Here is an 11599-nt window from a genome sequence, read left to right as displayed (position 1 = left end):
CTGCCTCATGGCTGAGTCAAATCTGTTGAAGAAATGATTCAGTTCATTTGCCCACCTCACGTCCCTCCCAGGCAGAGAGTTCTGCTGTTTGTGGCCCGAGATGGTTCTGAGGCCTCCCAGACTTCACCAACGTTGTTTTGTTGAAGCTGGTTCTCCATCTTCTGCCTGTAGCTCTCCTTCCCATTCCTTATCAGTCCCCTCAGCTCTCTCTGCACCCTTTTCAACTCCTCTTTGTCTCTGGATTTGAAGGCCCTCCTCTTCTGCTTGAGGACGGTTTTAATTTCTGGGGTAATCCAAGGTTTGTTGTTGGAGAAACACCGTACAGTCCTGGTAGGTACAGTGTTATCCACACAGAAGTTTATATAGTCAGTAATGCATGTAGTAAGGCTGTCGATGTCCTCTCCGTGGTCATCACAAATCACCTCCCACACAGTCGACTCAAAACAATCCTTAAGAGCCTCCTCGCTCTCCTCTGACCATCTCTGTACTGTGCGGGTGGCTGGTGGCTCCCTGCGCACTAAGGGCTCATACACAGGGACAAGGTGCACCAGGTTGTGATCAGATCTGCCCAGGGGAGGGAGAGGTGATGAACTGTATGCCTCTTCTGCATTGGCATACAGTAAGTCCAGTGTTTTATTGACTCTGGTTGGGCAGGTCACATACTGGGTGAAGGTGGGCAGTGTGGAGTCCAGTGAGGCATGATTGAAGTCCCCTGATATTATGAGAAGGGCTCTCGGTGATTGTGTTTGCAGTCTGCTGACCACAGAGTGGAGAGAGTCACAGGCTGCATCCGCGTTGGCCGAGGGGGGGACATACGCTGTTATCGCGATAACATGCGAGAACTCCCGGGGCAGGTAGTACGGACGCATGCTAACAGCTAACAGCTCTACTTAAACTCTCTTAAATTAACTTCCAATAAAAAAGGTTTATCATTGATTGAAATTCATTCAGAAATGTTTAACGAATGAGCTGTCACAACTTTCAAGTACAAAGTTGTTATGAAGTCTGTCACATTCCCCCCTTTTTTTCTTTTTTTATCCTTTATTTATTTATCCTTCTTATTTCATTGTACTGTATATTGTTACTCTTATTTGCCTTGTATGTCTACTGTACAAACTGAACTGGAATGACTGACTGTTCGCTTTATAAGTTCAATAAAGTTTGGAAGAAAAAAAACCCTCTTCGGCTGCTCCCTTCTGCCGTATTTTGCGGCAAAATTATCCACACCCACCGCCGGGCTATGAATTGTGGGATATATGGGACCACAAAGCGTGCATTGGACCACGCTTGATATTTGGGGAAATCGACAGCGCATTTGGAGTATGCATTTGAAGCACACTTCAAATTGGGACAGCCGTCGTCGAGTGGCGGTGACGTAACCGCACTTGAAATGCGTACTTCAAGCGTGCAGACCCTGAATTGGGACACAGCCTCTGTCTCTCTTTCACAGCATGTCTTTATCCTGTCTTCCTTCTCTCACCCCAACCGGTTGCAGCAGTTGGCCCCGCCCCTCCCTGAGCCTGGTTCTGCCGGAGGTTTCTTCCTGTTAAAAGGGAGTTTTTCCTTCCCACTGTTGCCAAAGTGCTTGCTCATAGGGGGTCATATGATTGTTGGGTTTATATCTGTATGTATTATTGTAGGGTCTACTGTACAATATAAAGCGCCTTGAGGCGACTGTTGTTGTGATTTGGCGCTGTATAAATAAAATTGAATTGATTTGATAGTTTGATTTATACCACTATCCATTTAGGTTATATGTATGAATCCAGTCAATAATAAAACAGCCAAAAACTTGGGTTTCCTCCTGTAAAAATAATTAATTTCAACAGTAAAACTGTTCTGTTTGCTAGTGAAGGACCCAGTTACTCAGACCTGAGTGTCCTCCTAGTTGGTGGTTGCTAAAATGATTGCAAAGTGTACAACGCTGCTCTGAAAACTTCTGATTGCTCAGGTCGACAGGTTTCACCTAACAAGTTGGGAAATGCACATTTTAGCCAGGCGTCAAAGCTTGTTTTATGACATAATTTTTCTGACCACATATCTGTATTAATTTCCATTCATAACCTTCTTTAATAATAATCAGGCCTCATACCGCTTCATTTCTGAGAGCCACGAGGACTGTTTCATAAACTAGGACAGGACATTTTCACTGCCATGTCCAGTAACTGTTGGTGCAATTTTATTTGCAAAAGCTAAATAAGCGAGTACCACTGATGCCACAATATCTTTAAAAATCTGACAAAGATAATGCGCATGTGCATTGTACAGTTTTATACCCGTGGCCCGAGCTTCTGTGCCACCGAGCGGCACAGAAAAGGTTTTAAAAACATCCACAAAACTAGAAAGACATTTGAATCACGACCACACATTTAATTCTAGAATTTATCACAAGTCTAAAAGGAAAACTAGAAAAACAAAAACGTTACAAGCAAGGAGAAACAAAGTGTGACATTTAATTTTAAAACGCTTTCATCTGCAACAAACTTTCACTGAGCATCTTTTTAAAAATGACGAGAACCTGAAACTCTCAAATTATTTTCAATAAAGTTTCATCAAAAAACAAAACAACAACAAGAAGAAAAAAAACCTTCTAAGGGCTTGGATACAGAAAGGAGGCTTGTGAGGTTAGGTCCAGGAACTCAGGCGTCTAAAGCCTCTTTCAGACATGCGCTCTTCTTCATTGAACTGACGGCAACAACGTATCAGCATCCTGATCACTCGTCCTTAAAAGACAAAAAATAAAAATGTGGAAATCGGTCTAGGTCAAACCTAGAAACATCCATGTATTATTGAAGCCAGCAATATTACATATCACATGTCTGAAAAGGGTTTAATAAACATCTGAATTTATTTTACACGCACGCACACACACACACTCACGCCAACTTGCGGATGCATAACAGCTGTGATGTACAAACAAGGTAGGGCTGTATGATAAATACACTATCACTGTATCACAAAAGGATAAACACACTTCCATCGAAAATCGATGGGAATTGTGCCAAAAAGGGAAAAAAAAAAATCCTGAATTTAAAAAAAAATGATTTTTTTCTTTTCTTCTTCTTCTTTTTTTTTTTTTACAAAAACAACATAACCACATCATTACACAACCGTCTCCAGACAGGCATCAGTAACGGCGGCCGAAAGCTCCGCCCTGCAGCCCGCTGCCCTGCATCAGCTGGTTCTGTCTGTTAAGCGCTCCGGACAGAGACTGAGATGTTCCCGTGTTCATGTAGCCGCCACGGCCTCTGAAATCAAAGACACACCGACATCAGCTCTGTTGTGAAACCAGCGAGGCTAGCTGCAAACAAAGCAAGACTGAATGCAGAAGCTACTCACCCAGCCATTCCTCCTCGTGTCATGTGGCTCTGTCCTGGGATAGCTCCATCCCGACCTGGAATTAAAAAAAGAAGAAAGATCCAAGTTAAGACAGCAGTGCTTTTATAGCTAATACCTTAAAGTGCAGGTTGACCTACCTTGCCAGGGTCTGTCTCCATCCATCTTACGGTTAGAATCCCAGTCACGACCGCCCTCCCTAATAAGACAGGAAAACGGCATTAGTGGACTATAAAAGTTGCTTATTGCGCTTGAAAAGAAGCCAACAGAGTGATATTCACCTGGGATTCATGCGCTTGTCATAGCCTCCACCCCAGGAGTCTCTTCCGTCTCTGCCGTGTCTTTCTGAGAAGTGCTGCAAAAGGACAAGACAGCTGAAATTTTCATATTCTCACATGCGTCTGCATATTCTACACACTAAAAGTTCAGCGTTTAGTGGCTTTTTCTGTTAGTTAAAGCTCTGAACCACAGCAACATATCAATACTGTGGGAGCTCACTTTAAAGAGCACTCGTGTTTGATATCCACACGCCAGGCCTGTGAAGCTGCAGTGCTCAGCTCAACTGTGTTTTATTTAACTTAAGTGGCTTTGCCGGTGTCCATGTTCCACATCTAGACTTCAACATGCAGAGTTTAGGAGTCAGGGTGGTGCCAACAATAAATATTTGTGGTTTTTGTAACTCATGGTGTTTCTTTTCCTAACAGAATAATATCTGGGGGGAGGATGCAGGGTTCTTACCTGACCATCTCTGTCAGCACCCATATTACGGGTGTTGTCCCGCCTGTCCATCATCATGTCGTCTTGGTAACGTCCCCTTTCTCTGTGATCAAAATCCTGATAGCGACCGAAGTCTGAGCGGCCGTAACGGTCATCCATGGCCATACGCTTATCAGGCCAGTCATCCTTCCTAAAAAGGAACCACAAAAACCACGAGGATCGACCAGTGAGCAAAGCTGTATCCAGCAGATAAACGCAGCATGCATCAGTGTCACACACACGTCACTGTACCTGCCGTCCATGTCGTAAGGCCTCTTAACGGGGCGCCGCTCCTGTTCATAGCGCAGCTGCTCCTGCTGCCGTCTCAGCTCCTCGCGCTCCCTGAGGATCCTTTCCTGCTCTCGCCGCCTTTCGTACTCAATGCGTAGCCTTTCACGCTCCAGGAACTGACGCTCCATGCGATCTGCGTCAAGGCGCTGCTTCTCAGCCTGCAAATGAAATCATTTGATTACAGTTAATTCATACATTTTTTAGAACTAACAGGGATTAAGGTGAGAAGTGTTTATATGGGAGGAATGAAAGAAAATGTAGTGATTATGTGCAGAGTGCATCGGATTGAGAGTTGTACCAAAGGACGCATATTTGGAGGCAGAGAGGAGTCATGTGACGATACCTCCAACCAGTGTCTCTTCTTCATCAAGTGGTTTCGCTCCTCCCTCTCCCGGAAGAGACGGATGCGCTCACGCTCTCGGTCAGGTCGGAATTCCCGATTGCGATCACTGAATGAAAAAAGAAAAATCAGCTGATATTTATTATCCGATCAAAACCTGAGCTAACTGCTAATATATAGAAGTGTCTTTATGAATACATTCTGTGTTGTTAAGCTCCATGATGGGCTAAGTGTTATTTCTGTATTCATGATCCTTACGTGAATCTGCGTCTCTCGACCTCTCTGATCTCCCTCTCCCTCTGCCTTTGTCTCTCCCTCTCCCTTTGCTCCTTAATCTGATCAAATGACAAGATGTCTTTCCTCTCCTTACTCGAAGAAGTTCGGTCCCGACTCTTGGTGCTCTGAAGAAAGAGCAGAAGAGTGTGAAGACGGGCATGATCTAACCACTTCATGCATCAACAAAACAACACTGATTAAGAGGGAGATGGCAGTTACAGGGTCATTAATCATTACTTACCCTCTCCTTGCTTTTGCTTTTGGTTTTGACACTGATAACAGGCTCTCCCTTGGACTTGTCCATAACTACAGTCCTCTCATTTCGTCCTGTCAAACAATCAAAATTATTAATGTCAAGTATGTAATAAAGGTTGTTTTTTTTTTGTTTTTAATCATGTCCAGGTGGAAATTCTAACACATCTCACACCTTTGCCATCTTTTCCTTCTCCCTCAGACTTCTCATCCTTTCCATCAGACCTGCAGAAACATCCATATTGTCAGAAATCATTGAACAGTTAACCTGATCCTTATCTTGGTTTATACAAAGGGCTAAATGTCTGACAAACTACCCAGACACATGGCATGCTAAAAATATAAATACACCTGTGATATTTAAAACCTCACTGGGCCAAATTTTCCCAGCAGAAGAGGCACTTTTAGCGATATCACTCAAACACAAGTCAACGGTCTGGCAGTCTTACTTGGAGTCAGTGGAGTGTCTCCTGTCAGTGCTAGACCTCTTGGGGTCGTTCTTGTCAGCTGGCTTCTTCCCTGCAGGTTCATTTTTAGCCTGCAATGTTTAAACGGGAACACGTTTATTCACAAGACCAAGCTCAACATCAGCGTGTTTAAAGAAACAAATACCTCTGCCTTCTCTATAGCTTTCTAATTACTTCAGATCATTTCTAATCTTTGCCATTTCCAACCATTTTATTTGCTGCATGTTTTTTTTATTTAGAGCTAACACTTTAGTCTGATTACAACCATCAGTTTAACAAAGTTTTAGGCATTGCAATACAACTAAACAGAAAACAGACTGCTGCTTCCAAATGATCAGACTGTCAGATGAAATGTTAGTTACTTCTCCTTCTCCCCACACTCACCCGCTCCACAGAGATCATCCTGCCATGCAACTCGGTCCTGTGAAGGTGGCTGATACACTTGGTTGCTTCCTCTGTGGATGACATGGTGACAAACCCGTAGCAGCGAGCCCCGGGACTTTTGGCATTGGTCACCACCTTAGCTCCGACAACCTGCAGGACATTTATAAAGCCCATAAATATTATTTTTGCGTCCATGCAGAAAGTAACTGTCTGGTGACACTGGTGAGAGACTGTTTTCAATCGACTATAGGGCTGAACGATTATGGAAAATAATCTAATTGCGATTTTTTGCCCCAATATTGCGATTGCGATGCGATATGCGATTATTTTTTAAGGTCTGTCTTCTGTATTATTAAACAAAGACAAGCAATACATCATATAGTATGGCCAATACTATATTACATTAATTTTAAACTGTTCTTTCCTGGAAGACAGACCTCTGTTATGATGACATGAGGTGATGCATGAATTGATGACTGACATTTTTATTTAACTTCTTCAATCACAACAGTATATTTGAACATACACAATAGTTTATTTTTAGCTTACAAACATCTGAGCATAAAGTGCTGACAAGGAACCCTGGTGTAAACATTAAAATGAAAGTCAGTACAATGTGCAGATTGCAGAAATATACATAAACAAAATCAGTGGCTTTACCACACTCAGTTTTTCGACATCTGTGAACTACTAGACAGTCATTCAATTAAAAAATAATATTAAATAAATAAAACTAATAAATAAAAAATACACACATCTTACTGATCTTTGCAGTCAGTAACATTACACATAAAGTGCAAACATAATAGCAATTGTATAAACACACACACAAACACGCCTTTAAAGTTTAAAGGCGTGAAATTGGACGGTCTAGTTCTGATTAGCGTCACCGCTGTCTCGGTGGAGTTTAATAAACTCGGCCGTCTGCTTCTTGCTATCTAAAATATAACCAGACACTGGTGTAAATTCTCGACTGTCTCATACTTCTGTTTAATAAGTTTTCTGTTTGACGTTTAGTCAGCTGTGTGAAAACCAAGGAGGAACCCACCCGGGGGATTAATAAAGTTTTATTTTATCTAATCTAATAACTTTAATCTCAGCCAAACCGATTTACTCACGAACAAACAAAACACTGAAAAAAGCCCAACAATAACATTTTTAGGTTGTCTAAGTGACTTATATATCACGTTTAACCCGAGCAGCGAAACTCCGCGGTGATCTGAAAATGATGTGCCGGGAGTTGTGCCGTTCTCGGCCGCATCAGTAACCCTCGAGCTCCCGGCTAGCTGTCGAGCTGGTGGGTAGCAGACGCCTCTGAAAACGTCGAAGCACTTTTGCAAATATGGGATATCTTGATAAACCGAGCAGATATTTGATGTTTACACAACTACTTTCTCGCCTGAAAATATGTTAAAAGTTTATTTTGTGACCCAGAAAGATTAGTATGAGTAATTTTAAAACTTAGTAGCGGCCGCCATTGCTGGAAACTGGAGTTTGGCTGGGCCGCACTATGAATTCTGGGATATGGTAGTAATTTGGACAGCCTTCGGCACGTCGCTGTGACGTAATCGGTCTACAAATGCGGCCTCAGGAGGATGCAGCCCATGAATTTGGACATGTCCAGAGTATAATCGCAGCCTTTGCGGTTAGAAAATTGCACTTGATCATGTTGCGATATTATCGCAAATGCGATATATCGTTCAGCCCTAATCGACTAACCTTGCCATATTTGCTGAAAAGCGTCTTCAGATCAGTCGCTCTGGTAGTGGAAGAGAGGCCACTGACCCACAGATTCCTGCTGCTGCTTGCTGCGGCCCCAGCTCCAGCACCTACACATGTGCACCATAAAATTAATGCGCACACAGCCACTGAAAACAAGACCACCAAGACAAAGAAGCCATTTGATTTACTCACCCTTTTCATCCTTCGACTCGGTCTTGCCATCTTTCTCCTCAGAGCTAAAGAAGAAGGGGAAAAAAAGCCATCAACCTACAACGGTGAGGATGTTGGCGAGGACATCCACGATCTTCTGGCACACATGTTTGTATTTCTGTTATATAGCATCTCTCATTGCCTACAGCGATCAACCCAACATGTACCATAGTGCAGTGATGTATTGGCGAATAAATGGAGTTATATCCTCTGGCAATCCGAATAGTTAGGTTTTTAATGGATAATAAAGTGGGACAGGTGAGTGCAAGGAATGAAAAATGGGGGAACCAAAACAAAACAAATGTACAAAACGTTTTTACCTCCAAAAGAGCATCCAAATTTTGCTAGCACAAAGGGGCCAAAGCAACAGAGATAACCATTTTTGGTTTCTAGTATACAGAAAGCAACAAACCTCTTTTTCTGATCATCGCCCTCTACAGAAGAGGACTCTTTCAGTGTCGAGGCTGAATCCGCAGCAGCTTTCTCTTCTGTCTTCTCATCCTCCTCAACCTTCTTAGCCCCCGTTTCTGAATCAACAGTTTCAACCTCGCCGCCCTGTTTGCTTACACTAACAGCCTGCGACATTTTGTTTTCACCGTCAAGTGTCTCTTCTGGGGCGTTCTGTTCCTCCCCAACCTCTTTGGGATCAGTCCCCACAACATCCCCGCTGCCCTCCGCATCTCCAGCGGCAGTCACGTTGGACTGGGCACCTGTGTCGGACACACTTTCTTCCCCTCCGGCGGTGGCTCCTTGGTCTTCTTCAGGGCTCGTCTCGTGGCTCTGGTGTTGATCTTCGTTATGCGGCTCAGATAAACAAGACCCGGCTACTTTGTCATTTTCTACGGATTTAACAGGAATAGAATGGCACATAGTTTAATCACTTCTGAAACACATCAATGGTTAACGAGGAACTGGCAAGGCCTGGATTAGGAACGTCATGACCACTGGCCTGTGCTCTTAGAACTATGTATTAAAACGATGGCCCTAAAGAGAGACTGGAAAAGGGCCCAAAGGCTGTTGGGACAACCGAGCAACTAAAGGGGCTAAAACTCATTTCTCAAGCTCAACCACTTCACTCTTTTCACCTGATCCAAGACAGACAAAGAGTAGAGTGCTGAAGAGAGCCACAACATCAGCAGTACACCGGAGGCTCGCTGAACTCCATCTTCTTTCAGCCTTTGAGACTTTTCCAGCGTCCATTGGTAGTGAGCAGACCTTCAGCTCAAGTCCAGCAGTTTCTTATCCAGCTGATTTATGATTCACCGTCTTTAAAAAGTCGTAAGAGTTGACAAATCTTGATGCATCTTCTTTGCCTTGACCTTCACGTGGCAACCTAGAAACACTACAATCACCTGCACAGCTTAAACCTCCCTCACCTTGAAACTGAATTGCTGGCAGTGTGAATCAACTTGTTAACCACAGTCACGTGAGCGTGTGAGAAGATATATGGTAACTTGACCGATATTTACAAATGAACAAAGAAAAGATCATATGTGGCTAAACAAATTTCAACACCAAGTCAGCAATTCCCTTTGGGCTTCCAGTCTCTCTTGTTGGTTGAAACTAAACAAAGTGTTTGCATTTTCAAGCTTAACACTGCACATCTACACCTCAACCTTATGATGAGCCAATTTCTTTTACAGTACCTGTTTCTTCTTTTGTGTCGTCAGCCTCTGGATCCTGAGCCTTTAACACAGAAAATTATGTCTCGTTCAAAACGTTATCGTGTTTTAACAGGCTCTGCAGGCGTAAGAAATACTTAGTAAACCTACCACATTGGCTGCTGAAAATGTTGCATCTTCATCCTTATCCAGCATCTCAAATTCATCCATCTGTTAAAATATATTCAAATAAACTAACATTAAAACAGAGTTACAAGTAAAGATTTAGCAGACAGGTTTCTAGTATTATCTCTCACCTCTGGACCTCTCGTGTCTTCTTCTGACTCGAGTGCCCTGTAGTCATTTTCTTCATTCATCCCCGAGTCGTCCTCTCTGTAAAAGTTCTCGCTTCCATACTCGTCATCTTCAGCCGGTATTCCGTTGTCATTGTCAGTCTCATCCAGAATGTTCATGTCAAGGATGTCCATGTCCTGCATGTTCTCATGTTCATGCTCATCCTCCTGATTATCCTCCTGATGAGACAAAGACGTTTTTAATACATCAGCCGTAGCATCCAAACTGGAGGAAAAGCAAGATAATCCTATCAATAAACTTACGTGGCCATCGCGGGAATCCTCCTCCATAGTGCCATCCTCCGGTTCATCGTTCTCCTGCTTGGTATCTAAAGAAAATACACTTTAGTTTAGTCTTCGCCTGATTTTGACAGGCGTCTAAATCTCTCCCACGCATATTCTGTTACCCTTGCTCTTGCTATACTCTTCTTTTATAACGAAATACCGTAATTGTTCACGAATGCTGCACAAGCACGAAATACAACGACATGACATATTACGTGCCACCTGCCTTGCAGAAGCCTCTCGGGCACAGCAACAAACGGAAAACATGCTGTTTTAAGAGCTTGCTGCAAACCTTACCTCTGGCAGCGCGTTTAGGTGTGACGTTGGCCTTTTTGGTGGTCAACTCCGGAGCGACGATAATCTCGTCCGGATTCCCACCCTCTTCCTCGATTGCCTGTTTGTCAAGAGCACGGCAAAAACGCTTTACAGGTTGTACATTCAAGCAACAGTTGAAATAAAAAACACGTCAAATAGGTGAATGCACGCAAATTAGCGGCATTAGCGAGTTATTTGGTACAAGCGCATGCTAGCACTTAGCATACATTTAGGGTCAACGGCCTCGTAGCGTAGTACGCTCGAAATTGTGTGTGTGAGCGTCAAACTAAACTTCTATAATGCAGGCCTTTATGTGCATTTTAAGCATTGTTATTCAGCGACTGGCTGTTTAAGGGACTGTAAAATTCAGACCTTTTTAAGACGCTCTGATAGCACGCTCTTCACGCCCGTCGTGTCCAGGTTTCGTTTCTTCAGCTCGGCCTTCAGGTCTATGACCCGCAGCTCCGACAGTTTGCGCACTTCTGCACCCTCCGGCACCTCCACATCTGCTGATGGGTCAGCCATCGCAAGACACGGGAAAATATCTCTTCAGCTTGCAATAGTAATAATAATATTCCTTCAAAGAGCCGTGTTTACTGGCGCCGCACAACGAATGGAAGCAGCGGGATTACTAAATTACTGCAAAATGGCGGATGCTGCAAGCAGAGGTGGTGACGACACAGCGCAGGCGCAGTGCAGCGATAGTGCGGCGACTGGCACCAATCAGCGACAAGGATCTGATGGCCGGGAGAGCGCAGAGTATAGTAAAGTAAGCAGCTGCTGTTATTCATGCAAGCGTTAAAACACAGACAGCTATTTTAGTTAGGAGCTCTTCTTTTCTGCTCCCATCATCTTCATCCTTCTTACCCTACCTCTTACATCCTCCTCTGTTACACCAAACATATCCACTCGCTCCACCCACTCCACCCTACCTGCACTCTTTTTCACATGTTTTGTGCACTTTCCCTTGCTTTGGATGGTTGACCCCAAGTATTAAAATTCTTCCTCCTT

At 43.6% G+C, this 11599-nt stretch overlaps 1 protein-coding gene across 4 annotated transcripts; it reads right to left on the bottom strand.

Moving 5' to 3' along the window:
* Window positions 1–2345: 2345 nt before the first annotated feature.
* Window positions 2346–11263, bottom strand: safb (scaffold attachment factor B). Of its 4 annotated transcripts, none has more exons than XM_085447501.1 (21): window positions 10961–11263; window positions 10571–10667; window positions 10253–10317; window positions 9953–10156; window positions 9807–9866; window positions 9681–9720; window positions 8447–8873; window positions 8017–8060; window positions 7822–7931; window positions 6103–6252; window positions 5701–5789; window positions 5427–5476; window positions 5241–5326; window positions 4982–5124; window positions 4682–4832; window positions 4345–4541; window positions 4075–4243; window positions 3618–3691; window positions 3477–3535; window positions 3340–3394; window positions 2346–3248 (listed from the first exon to the last, which is right to left on the bottom strand). In XM_085447501.1, exons 1-21 carry the CDS (start codon window positions 11111–11113, stop codon window positions 3128–3130), a joined length of 2544 nt encoding a protein of 847 aa, XP_085303627.1. In that variant the 5' UTR covers window positions 11114–11263; the 3' UTR covers window positions 2346–3127. The 4 variants fall into 4 exon arrangements, with proteins under 4 accessions (XP_085303627.1, XP_085303626.1, XP_085303628.1 ...); XM_085447500.1 differs by having other exon boundaries at window positions 9953–10168; window positions 10961–11262; XM_085447502.1 differs by having other exon boundaries at window positions 4727–4832; window positions 9953–10168; window positions 10961–11262.
* Window positions 11264–11599: the final 336 nt, after the last annotated feature.

Source organism: Copadichromis virginalis, linkage group LG23 (genome assembly GCF_057382275.1).
Source record: "Copadichromis virginalis isolate Kocher_CV1m ecotype Utaka linkage group LG23, C_Virginalis_male_GT1.1, whole genome shotgun sequence".
In the NCBI taxonomy this organism is placed as follows: domain Eukaryota; kingdom Metazoa; phylum Chordata; class Actinopteri; order Cichliformes; family Cichlidae; genus Copadichromis; species Copadichromis virginalis.
Note: the sequence above shows the minus strand (reverse complement) of the source record. Positions and strands in the feature narration are given on the sequence as shown.